Source organism: Tachysurus vachellii, chromosome 3, assembly GCF_030014155.1.
Source record: "Tachysurus vachellii isolate PV-2020 chromosome 3, HZAU_Pvac_v1, whole genome shotgun sequence".
In the NCBI taxonomy this organism is placed as follows: Eukaryota; Metazoa; Chordata; class Actinopteri; order Siluriformes; family Bagridae; genus Tachysurus; species Tachysurus vachellii.
In genome coordinates this window covers 5,844,857-5,866,591 of record NC_083462.1, presented here as the reverse complement: position 1 = coordinate 5,866,591, position 21,735 = coordinate 5,844,857, and the positions used below count along the sequence as shown (strand labels likewise).

The 21,735-nt window shown below is 37.4% G+C and overlaps 2 protein-coding genes across 7 annotated transcripts; both read left to right on the top strand.

Moving 5' to 3' along the window:
- The first annotated feature begins 1,462 nt into the window (after nt 1–1,462).
- LOC132842705 (uncharacterized) lies at nt 1,463–6,672 on the top strand. Of its 5 annotated transcripts, none has more exons than XM_060865528.1 (9): nt 1,463–1,580; nt 2,132–2,434; nt 2,634–2,930; nt 3,028–3,126; nt 3,213–3,234; nt 3,346–3,377; nt 4,505–4,539; nt 4,645–4,731; nt 5,716–5,853. In XM_060865528.1, exons 1-8 carry the CDS (start codon nt 1,538–1,540, stop codon nt 4,729–4,731), a joined length of 918 nt encoding a protein of 305 aa, XP_060721511.1. In that variant the 5' UTR covers nt 1,463–1,537; the 3' UTR covers nt 5,716–5,853. The 5 variants fall into 5 exon arrangements, with proteins under 5 accessions (XP_060721511.1, XP_060721509.1, XP_060721507.1 ...); XM_060865526.1 differs by having other exon boundaries at nt 3,210–3,234; XM_060865524.1 differs by lacking the exon at nt 4,645–4,731 and having other exon boundaries at nt 5,716–6,672.
- Nucleotides 6,673–7,614: 942 nt separating this feature from the next.
- Nucleotides 7,615–14,362, top strand: LOC132842704 (uncharacterized). Of its 2 annotated transcripts, none has more exons than XM_060865522.1 (8): nt 7,615–7,768; nt 8,983–9,297; nt 11,914–12,219; nt 12,487–12,585; nt 13,633–13,657; nt 13,785–13,828; nt 13,921–13,964; nt 14,054–14,362. In XM_060865522.1, the coding sequence occupies exons 1-8, from the start codon at nt 7,690–7,692 to the stop codon at nt 14,129–14,131; spliced, it is 990 nt and encodes a 329-aa protein (XP_060721505.1). In that variant the 5' UTR covers nt 7,615–7,689; the 3' UTR covers nt 14,132–14,362. The 2 variants fall into 2 exon arrangements, with proteins under 2 accessions (XP_060721505.1, XP_060721504.1); XM_060865521.1 differs by having other exon boundaries at nt 12,484–12,585.
- Nucleotides 14,363–21,735: the final 7,373 nt, after the last annotated feature.

The window sequence follows — 21,735 nt, the reverse complement described above, 5'->3', positions numbered from 1 at the left end:
TACCCTTAAACACAAACCATCTAGATGTAATGACTAACAGCATAGGCGTGATATTCACTAGCACATTAGACACTGTTGCCCCAATCCGATAACAGAAGGTAAGAGTCAAAACACCTGCACCATGGTATAATAATCATATTCACACCCTCAAGAGAGCAACCTGTAAACTTCGAGTTAAAGTGGAGAAAAACAAAATTAGAGGATTTTAGAACTGCATACAAGGACAGTATGTCCAGCTATAGACAGGCTCTAAAAGCTGCTAGGGCTGAGCATCTGTGGCTAGATTAACAAAAACAATTACATATCTCAAAACACTATTCCATCACAGATCAGATCAGTAGTGAGGACTTAATGAGATTCTTCACTGACAAAATGTAAAATATCAGGAACAAAATAGTTGATGTACAACTCGTGACAGCATCTCATGATCCAGTCTCATCTAAAGCTCTACACTCACAACTACAGTGCTTCACAAATATAGGATAGGAAGAGCTAGATAAATCTTTAGGTTACGTCCCTAAATCCTTCAAGTTGGCAGTTATTAGGCCTCTCATTAAGAAATCTAATTTAGACCCCAATGAACTATCAAATTAAAGACCTATTTCACACCTTCCTTTTATGTCTAAAATATTAGAAAAGGTTGTGTCTGTTCAACTGTGCTCCTTCTTACAGGAGAACAATATCTTTGAAGAGTTTCAGTCAGGTTTCAGACCCCATCATTACACAGAACCTGCACTTGTTAAAGTTACAAATGACTTGTTCTAAACTTCGGACCAAGACCGCATGTCCCTATTAGTTCTACTTGATCTTAGTGCTGCATTCGACACTATAGATCACAACATTCTCCTAGATTGCTTACAAAATTACAGGCTTTAAGTTGGTTTAGCTCTGATCGATACCATTTTGTAGAATTAAATGGTGAATCCTATAGTTTATTACCAGCTAATTCTGGGGTCCCTCAAGGATCAGTTTTAGGACCTCTTCTTTTCTCAATATACAGTACATGCTTCCCTTAGAGAACATCATTAGAAGGCATGGCATTAGTTTCCATTGTTATGCTGATGATACACAGTTATATGTCACATCAAAAACAGATGAAATATCTAAATTGTCTACGTTAACTGAGTGTGTTAAAGAGATAAATATTTGGATGACCTGTAATTTTCTATTGTTATATTCAGATTAGACAGAAATTGTACTTATCGGTCTATAAACCAGTACACAGGAGCTCTCATTCTTCCATTTAGAGGGATGTTCTGTAACTAGTAGCTCAAAAGTGTAAGACCTGGGTGTGATATTAGAGGAATAAACTTCTGACCAATCAGCTTTGAGACTTTAGCTAATTTTTTGCAAATTTCCATTTCCTTCTGTACCAAAGTTCACACACATGCACGCACAACCACACAAACACACACACAAACACACACACACACACACACACACATACACACACACACACGCACACACACACACACACGGCAGAGTTAACAGTGCGGATGATGGTGGATGTTAATGTAGGATTCTGAACATTTTTATTATGCAACACAAACTCGCTCTCTTCTGCCTGTTTGCTCTTCAATGTAAGTAAGAGAGAGTGTGTGTGTTTATGTGTGTGTGTTTGTGTACTTCTATAAAATAAGGACTAATCTCCTTCTATTGTATATAGTTCTGCTGTGTTTCTCTGGTAGACTTAACAGTGTGAATGAGATTGCACATAAATCATATATAATTCATATATAACCTGGACCTTAATTCTTTTATCTTTTTTCAGCTCCACACTTCTTTCTTTCTTTTTTCTTTTTTTTTCAGATTTATTTTTTATTTAATTTTTTTTAGATTCGTTTTTTTTGTTTTGTCTGCTCTTTCTTTCTTTCTTTCTTTCTTTCTTTTTTTATTCAGAATTTTTTTATCCATTTGTATTTGTTTGTTTTTTTGTTTGTTGTTTTTACTAATTTCTTTCTTAATTTTCATACATTTAAAATGATGTATTTTTTATCAGGTGTCTTATTTTCTTTATTAACTAATTTTATAGTTATGTTTCTTTAGTTGTCTTTATCAAGCTTTCTTACTCCTTACTGTTAGTTTAATTCATGTAGATTTTACCAAACTCATTTTGTCGTATGTTTTTCAGCCGTTTCTCTCTCGAGTATCGTTCAGCTTCCTGCAGTACTGAAGGTGTTTCGTGGTGAAACCGTCTCATTGACCTGTGATACAACGGAGGTTTTTTCAAAATGCGATTCAGTCTTCTGGCTTAAAGTGGATCGTAGAAGTGGAGAGATGAACATGACTCCTGCTGTTCACACTAATCAGAGCCGGAGTCTGTGCACAGGATTCATCTATAACACGAGTGCGGCCGACGCGGGCATTTATTACTGCTCCGTAAAACACAGCTTCATCTCCTACATGGGCAACGGCTCCACTGTCATTGTTACAGGTAGAGCGAGGGTGTGATAAAGGACAAATAATATGTTCTGTACACAGTTATGTGTGAAAATCTAGTGAGATTAGCAGTTTCTGAAACCCAACCACAGATGTTTGATGTGAACATTAAAGCTTTTGACCTGCATCAGGAGTCACTAATTGGCTAAACACACAAATACACAAGCTGTACAGGTGTTTTTAATCTTTTGCAGAACGTCATTCTCGTCCCATCGTGATGCTGTACACTTCAGACCCCGGTGTCGGACCCTCTGTCTCTCTACAGTGTGTGGTGACGGGGGTCGTCCCGGCTGAAGTGAGCGTTTTCTGGGTCGTAGGTGAATCAGAGATGACCGGGTGGAGGGAGTCAGACTGGACACACACCAACCACTCGGCTGAAGAATACACACGCGCTCATATCAGCGTTTCCTCCGAGATCTGGATGAAGGCTCAGAACGTGGAGTGTGTGGTGGAGGTGGAAGGCAGACGAGTCTCTAAATCCGTCAAAAAAAGTGATTAGAAATCAACGCTCATCATATTAACACGTAAATAGAACACAGGACGTCTAATAAAGGAGATACAGTTTGATATTTCTGTTTTTGTGCACAGGTCCCTGGCAGCTGTGTTCCTGGTTGATTCCTTTGTGCTCTGCTGTTGCCCTCATTGTCATTATCGTGTTTATCGTCACTCTTTCTTTCTTAAAGTGGCGTAAGAGAACAACAAATTCACAAAAAGAAATAACCAAATCTATCATTTGTGTCTGATGTCATTTTTAATTTGTAACTTTTCAGCAGGAAGGTGTTGCCTCCGTACGAGGTGCGTCTCTCCCTCCACCAAACACCAAATAATCTGTTTGTGTGTGTGTGTGTGTGTGTGTGTGTGAGACAGATCGACAAACAATTAACAAAAGTCTCATTTTCATTTCAGATCAACTGAATCTCGCTTCAATCAACAAAACGGTAAATAAACAACTCTTAATGCAAGAATAAAATATTGACCTTAAATATATATCAATAAAAAATCTGGGGAAAGTCATTCAGTCATTTTAATTATAAACCCTATTCCAAAGTAGTGAATTTAATGAGCGTTGCTTAAAAAAAACAACATATAAGTCCTGTGGTTATATAATGAAACACTTAACAGTGTAGATTACGAGTTTTCAGCAGATAAAAGTCAGTATATGTTACAATATTCAGTACTTCTACATATTAATACAGAACAATCAGGTTACTGCAATTGCACTGAATATTTCAAATTATAACAAGGTGTTCTGAGATATACTGTATATACATATATAAATACATCTGAGATGTCACAGTGGCTTAGTGGTTAGCACGTTCGCCTCACACCTCCAGGGTTGGGGGTTCGATTCCTGCCTCCGCCTTGTGTGTGTGGAGTTCGCATGTTCTCCCCGTGCCTCGGGGGTTTCCTCCGGGTACTCCGGTTTCCTCCCCCGGTCCAAAGACATGCATGGTAGGTTGATTGGCATCTCTGGAAAATTGTCCGTAGTGTGTGAATGAGAGTGTGTGTGTGCCTTGTGATGGGTTGGCACTCCGTCCAGGGTGTATCCTGCCTTGACGCCTGAGATAGGCACAGGCTCCCCGTGACCCGAGGTAGTTCGGATAAGCGGTAGAAAATGAGTGAGAGAGTGAGTTTATTTGTTGATTATTTATTTATTCATTTCTTAATGTATTGGTTTGTTTGTTTATTCATTCATTCCTTAGTTTGTTTGTTTGTTTGTTTTTTTATTTCTTAGTTAGTTTGTTTGTTATTTATTTATTCATTCCTTCATTTGTTTGTATATTTGTTTGTTTGTTTTTTGCTTGGTTTTACAGTTAAATTAGTCTACAAACTGTTTGTGAACCCCTTTTTTATAAGTGCTTCAGCTTTCTGCAAGTTCTCGTTTCTCTGATAAAACAGTGAGGTGTTTTCAGGGTAAGATGGAGGACAGAAGAGACAGCTGTTAAAAGAAGAATTTTAGTTTGTAGATGTTGTGATCTGTAGTTCAGGGTTTATGTCTGCGTGTCACAGTTTGGTGTGTGTGTGTAATATTAATGAGAGTGTTTTGATGTGTTTACACTCTCAGGAGGCAGGAGGAGGACAGAGAGATTCTCCACAACGGTATGATGACATCAAATAAACATCATGTACAACTACAGAGACGTGTCGATGAAAATGTCTATAAACACATGTCTGTGGTGTCTGAATGATTCTGTGTGTTTAAAGGAAGTGCAGTACGCATGTGTGGACCTGATCAGTTATGGGCAACAAGGAAACACCACTTTAAACAGGAACGTGGTATTTTCTGAATAAGTGAGTGAATGAGTGAATTAATGAGCTTGTGAGGGAGGGAGGAATGGAGGGAGGGAAGGAGTAAATTAGAAAGTGAATGAGTAAGTGAACTAAGGAGTGAGTGAGTGAGTGATTGAGTAAATTAGTGAGTCAGTGAATTAGTGAGTGAGTGAATGAATGAGTGAATGAGTGAGGGAGTGATTTATTGAATCAGTGAATGAGTGAGTGAGTGAGTGAGTCAGTGTGTGTGTGTGTGAGTGAGTGAGTGAGTGAGTGAGTGAGTAAATTAGTGAGTGAGTGAATTAGTGAGTGAGTGAATGAATGAGTGAATGAGTGAGGGAGTGAGTGAGTGAGTGAGTGAGTGTGAGTGAGTGAGTGTGTGTGTGAATGAGTGAGGGAGTGATTTATTGAATCAGTGAATGAGTGAGTGAGTGAGTGAGTGAGTCAGTGTGTGTGTGTGTGTGAGTGAGTGAGTGAGTGAGTGAGTGATTGAGTAAATTAGTGAGTCAGTGAATTAGTGAGTGAGTGAATGAATGAGTGAATGAGTGAGGGAGTGAGTGAGTGAGTGAGTGAGTGAGTGAGTGTGGGTGAGTGAGTGTGTGTGTGAGTGAGTGTGTGTGTGAGTGAGTGTGTGTGTGAGTGAGTGAGTATGTGTGTGTGTGTGACTGAGTGAGTGAGTGAGTGAGTGAGTGTGTGAGTGAGTGAGTGTGTGAGTGAGTGAGTGTGTGTGTGTCCAGTAAAACCTTCCATCTGATCAACAATTTTTGCCTGACCAGAAGGTCCCGTCTGGTCGAGGGTATTTCTCCATATTTGATTGCATCCATCATTTTGTATCAAACAGATAAGTGAAATATAATAAATTCTGTTTAGTAATATCATTTTTTAAATATTTCAGTTCCTAATTATGTAAAAAATGAATAACTTGTTTGTTTTATTCCTGAATCTGCATAAATGATTATATACACAAACTGTACACATTTATTATTTCATGTTTTTTTTTTGCAGTTTTGCACCAGGATCGTGCATGTTAAGGCTCAGAGTGCAGGTATGGCCACGTCTTCCTTGCAACAGCAAAAACCTCAACAACAAAAGAAAAAAATCAAGACAAATGTCACAAATAAGGTCCATGAAACCGCAGTGAGCTGAAAGCGAGAGTATGTGATGTCTCCTGTACACTTCAGCTACGCTCCCATGAGTCCTGTGTGGTTAGAACAAAGCGAGATGCAACACCTCACATCAAAGCAGGTGGAGAAGGTCCTCTCAACGGACACCAGCATGCACCTGCATAACGCGCAAACAAACACACACACAGTTAACAGAATACACACTTTGGTCACTGCGGCTCAAATGTGATCAAATGTAGTGGCTAAAATGCAAGATGGCTTTTCCTGTTAGACAAAACCACACACTGTCGTCTCATATTTATTTTATTTTTCCAAAAATAAACAACAACAACAACATTTTATTAAAAATGTTCTTTAGTTGTGTCAGTTAGATACAATGGATTTACATTATTTAATACACGTAGAGCCATTATGCATACCATAAAATAAACTAAAACATAAACTAAAGAGTTATAGATTTTATAAAAGTTCCGAGCTCATTTCCGAGCTTCAGGTTCGCTGTAGTCTGAGATGCTTTTCTGCTCATTGTGTTTGCACAAAGAAGGTGTTTGAGTTTCAGTCTCATCAACGTGGTGTTATTGAGTAGACAGTAGCCTGTTTCTCTTTGTCTCTTCAGTGCTAAATGCAAATCATTCTACAGTATTTATCTATGATTATCCATGATTGTTTTAATTACCATTATTTAATCGTTTAAGCTCAACTACCTGTGATTTTTGCTCGCTCGTGACATGTCTGTACTTGTCCTTGTTTATGTTTTTTTTTGCTTGGTAGAATAAGAATTTCATTGTTTCTCATGTACTGAAAACCATTCATAAATAAAGTGAATTTCAAACTGGAATCATTTTTTTTTAAATCTGAATTTTTCCCATTAATTGTTTGGCTGATTGCTTGCCATTTTTTTTTTTAAATGAATTTATTAGTTGTTGTTTGTTTGCTACTTTCCGAGTATTTATACCGCTGATACATTTTAATTGAATGATTTTAGCACTAACAGATAAAGAAATTGTTTTTACTATGTCTTTACTCTAATTGTTTTTATATGTTTTACTATTAATTAGTAAACTATTTACTATTAATATAAAAAATAAACATATCAGAAAACTGAGAGCTGAGAAATTCTACTCTGGAGGAAATAATAGCAAATTATACATAAAATTCATTAAGCTCTAATGCCACAGGGTCTGTGCAGTTTTTTATGATTTTTATTTATTTATTTATTTATTTATTTATTTTTAGGTTTTATAGGAATCATAGGAAATGTATCATGGCTATAAAAACATCAACAAGAATCCAGTCACAGTTTTAATATAAAAAAATCTATATGTTAATAAATACAATAACACTTTTAATAGTAGTGTACAGAGTGGATCATTTATTTTATTTTTTTATTTCAGTTCAATTTTATTTATATAGAGCTTGAAATTGAAATTACAAAATTTTTAAATGATTTTTAAGTGATAAATTAAATTTCTATTCATCACTAATGAACAAGCCTGAGATATGATTGCTTATTTTTTATTTTTTTATTTACATAACTACTTAATTTTCTAACAGTTAAAAGAGGTCTGTTGGAGAATTATACATTTTATAATTTAGAGTTTAATATTGAGATTGAGAAAAGTGACACCTCTTTTTATTTCTGTTCATCTAGTTTTGGGTAATTTCTTTAATTTTTTGTTTGTAACGTCTATAAGTTTATCTATAACCTGTGCGTGTGTTGATCAAAGTATTCTTATTCTTGCTGAATGGAAAAAAAAAGTCTTTTGATGGTGTTGGCTGTGTGTAAGAGGCAGGACGTCTCCTACTGTATCGCCCTCATTGCAAAAGCGGCTGATGCTTCCCTTTTCATCTGGAGATGCTTGAGATAAGAGAGAGCGGGCGCTTCAGCATGGTAGCTCGTCTGCTGCTCCTCTGCTGTGTCTCTACTCTGAGAAGTAAGTGTTGTGTCTTTTCTCTTCCCTTTGTTTAAAACTGCACCAGGGGCTTTAGAACAACACCGTGATTCATCCAGTAAGATCCAGACATTATAATCATCATACTAGAGTTTAATCCAGACATCACCGGGACGTTTACAGCCTGTGAACTCTAACAAAACAAATATTAAAGACATGATTAATAATCCAGTTAAAATTCATTCATTAATCTCAAACATGAGCTTTCTCAAAATATGTTATTTATTCCTGCAGTTATTACTAGTTTATTATTGTTCCTGCAGTTATTACTAGTTTATTATTGTTCCTGCAGTTATTACTAGTTTATTATTGTGACTTTTGCTATTATGATTTTATATTTGAATTTTTACAAAGTTTATTTTTTTTACAGTACAATAAATTTTTTTTCAGAGCATTAATTTTACATGCCATTATACTTATCCTTTATATATATATATATATATATATATATATATATATATATATATATATATATATATATATATATATATATATATCCTTTTTATATATCCTTTATATATCCCATATACTATACTATACTAGTGTTCAAACAGTGCGCAAGTTTTGGCACCCTAATAATATCCTTGTACAGATTATTTATTTATTTATTTATTTATTTATTTATTTATTTATTCCAAACATTCTTTTTTCCTGCATAAAAATGTTGATTGAAAATGTTGAATTTTGTAAAAACAAAAATTCAGTAATAGAGCAATTTTTCAATTTTTTTTTTCTGTAGCAGAAACTTACAATGTTTTTTGGGTCTGAATAAATACATAATTAATATCTTTTTTTTGAGCTTAATATAAAAATTAATTAAATGTCTGCCTTATAGGCAAATTATATATTTAAAAGTCGAAACTACTTTTACATACATAAACAAATGACTCTTTATTTATTATTTTTTGTTCTAGTACCGTAAAACATATAAAAAGGATCATTAATAAACATAACATAAATAATTTTTATTCTATTATTATTTCATTTTCAGGTTCATAAGTTCATTCAGCTTGTACTGTGGTGTAGTGTAAGCTGTAATTTTTATATCATTCTTCATAACATCATGTTCTTGTTGCTAAGCTTCAACCTTCCAGAGTGATCATTTAAAGAGCTGTACTACTCCAACGCTCATTTTTCAGTACATATATTAACATTTTACCTCAAAATCCTTAAAAATCTTTTTTCTTTTCTTGCAGCTTCTCTCTCATCCGTGGTGCGTCAGTCCCCCGAGTTCATCCCTGTATCTGTCGGTGACTCTTTTAAACTAAAATGTACTCGTGATCTGCCGATATCGTATTGTTTCAGCTCAATCTCCTGGTATAAAGTCAACCCAAGAAGTGGAAAACTAGATGATATCAGTAAAGATAATAAAGACCAGGAAGAAGATGATAACTTATCGTGTACCAAGACAATTTTTAATGCCCGAGTTCAAGACTCAGGTACTTACTACTGCGCATCTATGCATGATAAATTGTTGTTTATTGGAACTGGAACCAGAGTCGTCGTCACAGGTGAGTTTCATTTAATCAATTAAACACACAAGGTTAAAGTGTTGTTACATCGTTACCGAGAGTTAAATCGACCACACTATAAGTTACGGCACCAAAAAATCACTTACACCTACACACATTACCAAAAGTTTGTGCACCCCTGACCTTGAAGATCTCATTCCAGCGCTGTTTGTTCATTCTTCTCTTCTCTTTGCTTCTCTTCTCTTTTCTTCTCTTCTCTTTACTTCTCATCTCATCTCTGAAGCTTTCTACTACGGTAGATGTTAGAGCATGTGGATTTGTGTTCATTTATTCATACACAAGAACATTAGTGAGATCAGACTCTGATGTTCAGGATGTTGATGAGACTCCAGTTCCAGTTCATCCCAAAGGTGTTCAGTGGGGTTGAGTCAGAGTCAGAGCTCAGTGCAGGACACTCCAGTTCTTCCAGTCCAAATTTAAGCTCCACACCATGTCTTCAAGGAGCTCAGGGGGCTTTGTGCACAGGGGCTTTGTCATGCTGGAACAGTGTTTGGGAATCTTAGTTCTTAGGTAAATTGTAAAGCTTCAGCAAACAAAGGTCTGGGGTGCACATACTTTTGGCCATATAGTGTATTTTTTGTACAGTATTTAGAGTTTATATTGTAACTTCTTTGTGCTTTGTAATATGCACTATGTGATAAAAGTAAAAAAGCAGAGTTTCTCACTTTACGCTTGGAAAAATATCAACGGTAATGAACTAAAACCTGGCAGTGAGACATAAAAATGAAGAAGATTAGATTAATTTCAGAAAGAACTTCCTCTTTTAAAAGCATTGGATTCTGTAAAGAAATCATTCTCACTGTACTTTGTGCTTTCTAACCATTTATAGTTACCTTCAGAAGTTGTTATTAACCTTTACAGCCAAAAGCAGTCTCGCTTACAGTTCATGAAACAAAATAAATAAGGCTTGTCATGAAAAAGTGAACAGCTCTCAATCCTTAAGACTATACCAGGGGTCGGCAACCCGTGGCTCCGGAGCCGCAAGTGGCTCTTTCATCCCTCTGCTGCGGCTCCCTGTAGATTTGGAAAATAAATATTTAATTAAAATTTTTTTTTTTAGTTAGCTAGTTTTTAAAAAAAATGTAATTCTAAGATTATGATGCTCTTGTTGGGGGCACGGTGGCTTAGTGGTTAGCACGTTCGCCTCACACCTCCAGGGTCGGGGTTCGATTCCCACCTCCGCCTTGTGTGTGTGGAGTTTGCTTGTTCTCCCCGTGCCTCGGGGGTTTCCTCCGGGTACTCCGGTTTCCTCCCCCGGTCCAAAGACATGCATGGTAGGTTGATTGGCATCTCTGGAAAATTGTCTGTAGTGTGTGAGTGAATGAGTGTGTGTGTGTGCCCTGCGATGGGTTGGCACTCCGTCCAGGGTATATCCTGTCTTGATGCCCAATGACGCCTGAGATAGGCACAGGCTCCCCGTGACCCGAGGTAGTTCGGAAGAAGATGAATGAATGAATGAATGATGCTCTGGTAACATCTCAAGTTTTGAAGACAGCCAAGCGTGACATCTACAAAGCACGAAAGTACCCTAGCTAATGAATATGCTTTTTTTCTTTGGTTGTTGCGTTAAACCTTACCCAGATAGTGCTATTTTCTGATTGGCTGATAAGTGTCAGGCTCGACTAAGAACTCCAGGGGAGACGCGCTTAATTCCTGCCCGGTTCCATAGAGACAGTGGTGCGGACTGATACATTTTGGGCGCTGCGGCATATTAAATATATGATAAATACTGTTCATGTGACAAAAGACCCAAATGCGTGACTGTCACGCTCAATGCGTGATACTTGACAGCCCTGTATTAAAATAAACAGTGTATATTTTTTTGTCGTTCAAAATATGCGTCATAATTGCTGACTTGCGAAATCCGACACACAGAAGCAGACGCATTTTTGGTTTGCTGCAGCCGGCAAGTTAAAATTTGATGTCATGAATACGAAGAGGACTCAATTATACATTGAACATTTTATTTGAAAGTAACCTTCAACCCCTTTTGAAACTGTTCAAAATATTTTTGTTTGCCTGCAATATAATAAAATCGTTTACTCGGTAGCAGTTCATTGATTTCATAAATGCAACACACTACAGTTTTTTCTATACTTTCCATAGAGGTAAAAAACGATATATGCAGTGTTATCTTCATATTAGATGTCAAAAGGGTTTTGTGGCTCCCTGTGTTTTTTTTTCTGTGGGAAACGGGTCCAAATGGCTCTTTGAGTGTTTAAGGTTGCCGACCCCTGGACTATACTGTCTTTTACGTAGCACTGATACTGGAGTGTTCTGACAGGAAAAAAACCCAATAATTTCTATTTTACATTTTTTTTAAAAATCAGTTTTTGTTCAGCATCAACTTTACAAATTCTTCTGAATGACCTGTTACCATAAAAACAAGCGCACACTTTATATATTAATTGCTGCTATCAGACCTGCTGGTGTTGAAATATATACTTTATTTATACATCACTTTATTGTATTTTTAATAATCTAAAAATGTCATTAAGAACAGGGAATTCAACATCACTTTGAGTATAGACAAGAACAATTACTATTTATAAACTTTAAACATAGCATATGTGTGTGTGTGTGTGTGTGTTGTAGACAAAGGTCCGGTAAAGCTGTCTGTGGTTCTGTACACCCCAGTGGACGTGGAGGTGGACGCTCCCTCTGTTCTCCTGCAGTGTGTGGTGATGGACGTTGTTCCCTCTCAGGTCAAAGTATCGTGGTTGGTTGATGAAGACAAGCGCACAGGATGGACAGATTCAGGCTGGACAGGACACGACAATGCAGCCTCAGAATACACTAGAGCTCAAATCAGGGTCCCTGTAGAGGAATGGAGCGACACGAACATACAGTGTGTCGTGATGTATACAAACCAGACTGTGTACCGAACCGTGCCACCGCGAAGTGAGCAAACTTTAAAGTGTTTTACTACATGCTTCATTACTACAGAGTGCTGGATAAAATAATATTTCTAACATGCTAATTAAGAAATTATAAATAATTTTTAAAAAAAAGTGTTTTATTGCACTTTTTTTTAGAAAATCTCTGTCAGTGTTTGAATATATTTTTATTCAAGACAATTATATCTCTATTATTTTATTAAAGAGCTTTATTCTAGAATAAACCCAAAAGCAGCATCAGTAATGTCTTGGGTAACCGGTTCATTAGCAGGTCACTCAGACTCGTGCGCATGGCTGCTGTATGGAGGCTGCGCCGTCGCCGTCTTCACAATCGCTGTGGCGATCACTGTGGCTTTGTGTTTAAGAAAAGGTGAATAATCCCACACACAACATATCAGAATTATCTGAGCATTTAGTAGTCCTGCTCTTAAACATCTGTGTCAATGTAGGAGCTACGTCATTACTTAAGCTAACAACAACAACATGTGCACATGAAGAAAGAAGCTAGCAACTAATCTTCCAACTGGGTCTGGACCTGTAAACATGTCACTTAGTTAACAGCAGCTTAGCTTAAATAATAGTCTGGACCTGTACTAATTCACTTAGCTAACAGCAGCTTAGCTTAAATACTAGTTTGGACCTGTAAATACTTCACTTAGCTAACAGCAGCTTAGCTTAAATACTAGTCTGGACCTGTACTAATTCACTTAGCTAACATCAGCTTAGTTTAAATACTAGTCTGGACCTGTAAATACTTCACTTAGCTAACAGCAGCTTAGCTTAAATACTAGTCTGGACCTGTACTAATTCACTTAGCTAACATCAGCTTAGTTTAAATACTAGTCTGGACCTGTACTAATTCACTTAGCTAACAGCAGCTTAGTTTAAATAATAGTCTGGACCTGTACTAATTCACTTAGCTAACAGCAGCTTAGCTTAAATACTAGTTTGGAACTGTAAATACTTCATTTAGCTAACAGCAGCTTAGCTTAAATACTAGTTTGGACCTGTACTAATTCACTTAGCTAACAATAGTTTAGCTTAAATACTAGTTTGGACCTGTAAACACTTTACTTTACAGCAGCTTAGCTTAATACTTAACTTGCCCTGTTAGCTTAGCTACTAACAACCTTAACATGTGTTTAGACTTGTATCTGCCTAGCTAGAAGCAACGTAGCTTCCAAATGGATCTGGATGTTTATTTTCTTAGTTTAATCCACAAAAACATGGCTTCAAGTAACCACTAAGCAATCTGTCAGGTATTTCTAACCACTTCCTGTCCTCTACTCCTTCTCAGGAATATTTATCGTTTCATGAATAGTGTCCTGGTTTAAATCAGAGTGTCATATATGCTAACTTCTGTCAGTTTCAACACAGTACGTTAATTTTAAGTCACTTTTTTCCATTTTTTTTTCAGAGAAGCGAACATTTCCAATTAAAAGGTTTGTCTCATGTTCATTCCATACCTCAAACATCTAATGAACACAATATTTTATTATGGGAAGTAAAGCATCTTAAGATGTGCCTAAAGTGTGAAAGTTAAGGTGATCTTTTCTGACGGTGTTTCAGGCATGGTGTCGGTGTGGATGTTCAGCGTAAACACCGGGCTGAGGGTAAAAATATCTCACACAGATTATTTGGATCATTTGTATTAAATATGATTGTGTTAAAAAGTCTTACAAAGTCGGTGTCATCTGCTCCACAGGAAAACAGGAAACACTCAGGAACCATCTACAGAAATCTCCTATGGTATACACACACACACACACACACACACACACACACACACACACTTTTACACTTACTCAAGTTTCTTCTTGTGTTTCCGTTTCTTACAGGAAGTGGAATATTCCAGTTTGAACCACGAAATCTTCAAACGGCCACCAGCTGCTCCTCCTCCATTAGAATTAGATTAGCAAAAGTATAAAAATTTCTGTTTTTTTTTCATGTATTTATTGTAACTCATTCAATTTATTTATAAAACTCTTTTTGGTTCATGCCTGTAGGTATCAGACACACAGGTCCACGCTCTAAACTCTAATTTTTTTTTTATTTTATCTTTATAGGATAATGTGATGTGTTCAATTCTGCTTTACAATAAATCACTGGAAAAAAAAGAAATGAATAAAACCCCATTTATCTCCTGATTTATCTCTTTGATGTGGATTTAATTTGTTAGAGAGAAGTTAGTGAAGAAGGCTGAGGAGTCGTGTTTAATTTCCTGTAACAGGTTTAAAACTACTTTTCAGGACACATGCTAACAGTTACTATGCACGGTCTTATGGTTTTTATTTAAGGAATTAATTAATATAAACCATTTCATAAAGACTTCTGTTCAAAGCAATTGGTGCGTGATTACAATGATCATATTTCTGATTAGTTTATAGTTTCAGTAAATGTTTTGGAAGTTAGTTGTTGTTCATCTGGACACTTACAGCTTTACTGCTGACTGCAGAGCCGATCCTGACCTCACTGGGGCCCTAAGCAAAATTCTGCTAAGGGGCCCTCCTATCTGACCCGTGAGCCATGTAAACCATTTGCCACACATTCACACCCCACTGCTCCCACTGCAAACCTCCCTCCTTTTAAAAAAGTTTGCTCCATCTCTCGGTCAAAAAGTAAAACAATACAGAATTGAATGAGGTATAAACAAATATTTATTGAATGTAATATTTTACATAGAATTTTAATAATATATATTATAGATAATATTAACATTATCTTAAATAAGCAGAAAATAATAAAATATAACAAAATATTGACGTTTTTAATGACGTTAATAATGACGTTTTTACTAGTGTACAATGTAATTCCTGATATCAAAAATATGGTTACTACTAGAAATCACACTCTTAATATTTACATTTTAATTATTGAAAACTGAATACTTGATATCAAAAATCCATATCATGTGAATGTATAAAAGCTAAAATGGCTTGCCATATCGTATCACTGTGTTTTATATTATGCATGAGAGCAATACTTGATCCCTGATGGTTATTATTTACTGAGGGATGTGCATTCATATTGACCTGGCATTATGCCCATTCCAATGTAATTCCATTGGTTTCCATATTGCATTAACGTTGTTGTAACCTTGATTGAGAGACTATAAACATTGTCATTTAGGAGCACTATCAAGCTGCTTTTTGTACTGGTCCCAACACAGATGTTGCTGCTGGAAAGCGCGCGTGTCATTTCGTGCACGATTGCACGTGCATATGAACGCATGTTCACCCGTGGTGCGGTTATCGAGCTGCCGTTTATAAACACCGTTGCCCTTGGACGTTTATTCACGCGAATGTTCACACTTCATATTGTCATCTACACAGTGAACATTAACACGTGCTGTAAAATGAGGCAGGGGGAGGCGGGGCCTTGCGTAATTTGCGGGGCCCTATGCAACTTGCGTAGTGAGCGTATAGGGCCGATCGGCTCGTCTGCACTCTGGTTGGCTGACTGGTACAAAGCACTAAAGAAAAAATGAACCCTAGACAAATAAACAAACATAAATATTTATTAAAGGCCAGCATGTTTACCTCATACCTCCAGGTTTGTGGTTCAATTCCCATTTCTGCCCTGTGTTCTTCAGGTGTTTCGTCTGGGTTCTGTTGTTTCCTCTTCAGCCAAAAAGCACGAGTTGTACATCGATTGACAAATCTTTAAATGGTCCTGTATGTTATTGTGCCCTGTGACAGATTGTTGCCCCTTCCATGGTGTCCCTAGCTTCATACCCTGAGTTCCCTGGGATAAACTCATAGTTGAATAGATAAATATCGCCACTTGTCGTGCTACGAAGTAACCAGAATGTATATTAACACAAACTCCTGTATCCTAGAGAAAGTGTTTCTGATGGTGAAACTGGAGACCATCCAAAAAAACCAACAAAAACCCCACACATAATAGTGTAAATCCTTGTGTGACTGTTCATTTGGACCAGTAGACAGTACAGTCACTACACACTGAGCACTAACCAGACTAAAAAAAAACAAGCAGAATCTGCTGACTGCTGAGTTTTGGTCAGAACATAACCGGATACCAGGAAACAGGAAAACCAGGAAATTCCTGTGACAAGGAAGGATTTGTTCAGGCTCTGACTCGTTGTGTGGGGGAAAAAAAATATAATACACAGCAACAGCAGGTGAGCTACACGTTTAGATAAACACTGACGCCTACAGGCTGAAAAAAGTGCAGGATCATCTCAGATCAGCTGGATAATTAGTGTTTCAGGATGAAGGTCATTAAGGCTGGAACCTGGATCAGGATTTATACAAACTGATCACTCAGTCAGAAAAACTAACCCCACCCCATCTGAAACCCTGGAAGTATGTGTATAAACCCCAAAGCTGTTCAAGTCTAAACCTCTCGGTTGTGTTCTAATAGCTAGTAACATTAATGATCATGATACATTTAGTGATGTTTTCCAAAACAAGATGCTCATGTTTACGAATTCCATTCCAATTCGAACACAGTTTATAAATCTGTCCTGACTGAAAACTGTGCACAAAGTGATTGAGGGAGGGAGGGAGGGATTGAGGGAGGGAGGGAGGGAGGGAGGGAGCAAATTTCTTCTTCCAGCTCCAACAGACTGTGTGTGATGTGTGAAGATTGCCATGAGCCATCGGTTTCACCACAAGTTTCAACAAGCTGCAGAACTGACAGACGGGAAAAAATATGGATGGGAAAAACAAACACTCCGACTTGATTAACTGCTCTGAATTAATGCTGGGACTTGTGAAACTCAGTAAGGAATAATAGTTCGAGGCTGCTGAGATGACGTGGTGTGGCCAAAAAATTATACATTAACATAAGTTAAATATCTGGAGATCTTTGTGGCCACAAGAACAAGCTAGATGCAGAAACATTGACTGGCCACAAGAACATGGAATTGTCAAGGTTGTACGATGGATATATTATTAGCGCACTTCACCTTAAACAAATAAGAAATGTAAGATAGTTGCTTGTGCTCAAAACATGTTTGATTAAAGATTTCACCCCTAAAATAAGCGTACAAAATGTGAGAACCACCAAAACCTCCCAGAATCCATTTAAAATGTATTACTGAATTCATATAGTACAGAATAATAAATATTTCTTAAAGTTTTTTTTTCATTCTAATAATTAGCTTAGTAAAAATGACAGATTCGTTAAAAACTACTTAATCATCTTTTCAGCTTATCAGCCATTTTTAAGCCCCACCCCTTATTTATTATTAACCACAACACTAGTCGTATGAACAGTACAAACAGACTGTATGATTGCAGGTTACATCGCTTTGGTGCACAAGCCATGAGATTCTTGTCTGGAATGAAGATGAGTTTATGGCTCAACAGCAGTCAAAATAACTTGGGGAGAAACATCTATTTAATATCACACACTTCTGAAAATAAATAAATTAAGATAGAAAACATTTTGTGTTTTTTAATGGCACACTAGCTTAGCTGACTTAGCTATCAGCATGGCATGAGGAGAAATACCAACCTGCTGCACGTGATAAAACAAAGTCTATCCAAACTATCACAGAGCTTACATTCTAGCTACTCATTGTTCTAGTAAAAGTACTTCTGTCTTCCAGATTAAGTAGCAGGAAGTTACTCAGCATTCAGCGTCAAATGTACTTGACACATTCTTCGACTTTGTTGAGTCAACATATAGCTACGTGTCACTAACACCTGAGCCATGAGCCAGGAAAGAGCTGTTCCCTTAACAGCAACACAATTTTAATATATCTAGAAAAGTATTATGAGATATGTTTAAAAAAAAAAAAAAGCTGATCAAGATCAAACAATGTAGACGATAAAACGATCCTAAACACAGGCCAGTAGTTGGTCATTTACCTCTTTATCCAGCGCTGCCTCAATAGTGTGATGAGGACTAAATCCTACATGATAGATTTAATAAATGTTAATCCTTATCGTTTAAATTTATTAATTCTGAGCTACAAATTTCTCTAGCAAAAGGTTGTGGTGAGAATTCTCACTCTCTCTCATTTTCTACCACTTATCTGAACTACCTCGGGTCACGGGGAGCCTGTGCCTATCTCAGGCGTCATCGGGCATCAAGACAGGATACACCCTGGACGGAGTGCCAACCCATCACAGGGCACACACACACTCTCTCATTCACTCACACACTACGGATAATTTTCCAGAGATGCCAATCAACCTACCATGTCTTTGGCCCGAGGCACGGGAAGAACATGCAAACGCCACACACACAAGGTGGAGGCGGGAATCGAACCCCCAACCCTGGAGGTGTGAGGCGAACGTGCTAACCACTAAGCCACCGTGCCCCGTGGTGAGAATTCTTTTATCAAAATTTCAAGTGATCATTTTAAGGATTTAATTCTTAGTGGTAATGAAGGAACTGCTTCAGGTAACACTGTTACGCTCTTCCAGATGAACAGACAACATTATTCTGAACAGATTCTCTACACAACTCCTATGCTGATCCACTGGGTTGCATTTTTTTTTTCAACACGTTTACAGAAACGAGTATCTAAATGTATATAATAAGTATATCTGTGCTATAGGAAAATGCGTACTTTGTGTTTAAACACGTTACACTTTCTGACCTGGTTACAAATCAGGTATCTAAAGTATGCATGGCATGTGAGGAACGTCTGTAATCTTCAAAGCGCGGTAAATACAAAAAAATATATTCTTCAGAGAATTCATCTACTCTTTAAAAAGAGAAACCAGTGGTGTGTCAGATGAGGTATGTGTCTGAACGTGTGTGTTTGGGGTGTAACTGAACAAGTCTTAAGATCTCTGGACGTTTCTTCCAAGCTGTCTATCACTGTGAGCTTCACCTTACATGGCCTTATCTTATATTTACACTTCCTGCTTTGTTGAAGTAATGGCTTTAATGTTTTTGAAAGCTGGTTTAAGTATAAGTGCTGGTTTTATATTCTTCCTTCTTCGAAACTGATTGTCACTTTACCAATCACTTTACGTTTGCACTTATCTGCATTTTTATTTGATAATTGTATCTAAAGCAATGCTACAAATGGTTAAAATTAGGGGGGAAAATCCCAACACCTTTGGACAGCATTTGTTTAACGTGTTTGTTAGATGAGTGTCAGAGATAAGACGAGGGCACGTCAACCTTAGGGACATGAAAGAGTTGAGAAAAGTTGAACTTTATGCAAATATGGAACGACTCAATGCAGCGACTACCAAATGAGTGAAGACATTAGCGGTCACGAGATCCTTAGTAAAGACCAGACACTACTTCTCCCTCCAGAACGTTCCATTGTAGCCACAAAGAAACTGATCTGGAATGCTAGTTACTCCACCCACTGATAGACGTTATCACTATAGCAACCAGTAGTATATCTACTGAGGACTTAGCCATACAGCGACCGTGTGAAGTGTAGCAAAGTGACTAAAGGTCCATGTGCTTATATAATGTGGGAACAGGAAATGAACAGGACAACCAAAGAAGTGATTCAAAACTGAGGTGAGAGTGCCCTCTAGCGGCTCGGAGGAAAGATACGGACGGTACTGAATGTTCCCTAGCAAATTTATAACGTTATCGGGTACACAGATGTCATCATGGTGTATCTTCACACTGGTACATTGTCTCGCCCATAAATATATACTATAAAGATAATAAATATGTCTGAATGGGTGGAATTTCTTTCAAAATAGCAGAGACATGCAAACACATCAAAGAGCTTAACAACAGCCTGACTCACAATCCACTGACTCACATCCTGTAAAAGACATTTTCACACAATGAACATTTCTGTGTGTGTGTGAGCATGCCTAGGAATGGCAGAGAGAGAGAGAGACAGAGAGAGAGAGAGAGAGAGAGAGAGAGAGAGAGAGAGAGAGAGAGAGATTTAGCAACAATAATGTTTTATAATGAAGGAGTGACTCATCCCTGTGGTAATTACAGCTACTCCTTTTTCAGAAGCTGTAAATATGCACATAAGCTCAATACGCTACTTATACAACATACACACACTGCACGCTAAACAATGCACCAGCAGGCCATATTCTGATATCACTATATCCTATAAAGATATTTATCTTGCATTGGAAAAACATTATCAGCAATTTAACGCTGCTTAAAGAAAACAAATATGTGTGGAGTTCCTGTGAATGTTCTCGCCATGTTTCCAGGGTGTTTCCTCTGGGTCCTTTCTGGTTTCCTCACACCTCCCAACATGTCATTAGATGGACTCTAAACTGCCCCGGGTGTGAACGTGTTTTATCCAGAGTGTATTTCCAACGTACACCAAGATTCCATTCAAATACTACAGACAGGCTCCTGAGTGGTGCATCAGAACCACCAAGCGGTCACCTTTTGCCAGTTGTAGACACGTGTGAGCTTGTGTATGTGGAAGGCAGAGGTTTCCTCCGAGCGCGTTACACTAACCTGAGACTCAGCATGAGCAGAAGCTTGATAAGATGTAATTGGCTTTATTTGTGTGTCTCAGAGGAAGTAGGTGTTTGCCTTCATTTTCCCCATGTGGTAGCTGTAGCTGTAAAGCAAACAGGTGAACAGGATTTGACAAAGTTGGGAACATTTTAAAATTTGAAGGCCAGTTTTAATCAAATTTTTGTCTGTTTGCCAGAATTTGGATTCCAACACATGGCTTATTGCAAATATCATGTTAAGGTGAACTGTTTTGTGTCCATGTTCAGTATTGAACGTCTTCGTCATGGACTTTATAGTGTTTCATCAGTATTTATGTTTTTTTATCAAGAATACTACAGGTGCTATATTCATAGTAAAGTTCCAAAAAAACACAAAAACCTTTTTTTTTCCACACACGTTTGTATCTTCAGAGTAAATGTTGATATCAAACCCATTTCTGCTCTCTGAGATGCTCTGAGTGTTTGTTCATCTAAAAAGGAGCTCAGATTTACACTAAAATTCAGTGTAAGATTATCAACGGGGGAAAAACACACATCTAAAACACACTGAAAGAACAACAGAGTCCTGATTTATTTTAGATCAGACTCACAGACACAACATCACTCGTCTGTTTACACTAAATAAAAATGCCCTATAAGTCCATTTCCATTTAACAGTGCGCTGGAAAAAAGGATTAAACGTGTCTTGGAACATTTGCTAGCTAAACGTTATGCAGTGGATGTTTAGTAGATATTTATGAGAGGAATTTAACCTCACCTTCACCTTCACAGTTTTCTGCACCCCATCGCTTTTTCCATCTGAACCTTCTCTACATTTCTGCTTACTCTTTATACCTGATGACATGCAGCAGGGCGACTGCCTGGGGGATGTAACTGAAACGTGTTTCTCTGCACCCCTCTACATTTGTGTGTGTGTACGTGTGTGCACTACAAACCTGTCATAGCATGAATGCAGTGTGTGTGAAAATTGTGCAGAAGTTGTAGAGCGAGGTAGCTTTTGGATGTCGTTTCAACACCATTGCACAAGATCGTGTGTTCAAACGTGCGAGTGTGTCAGTCTTTTGGGCTCGGCAGAATTTTGAGTCAAGATGTGTAGGATTTTAGGATTACTCTGTATGTGTGTGTGAGACAGA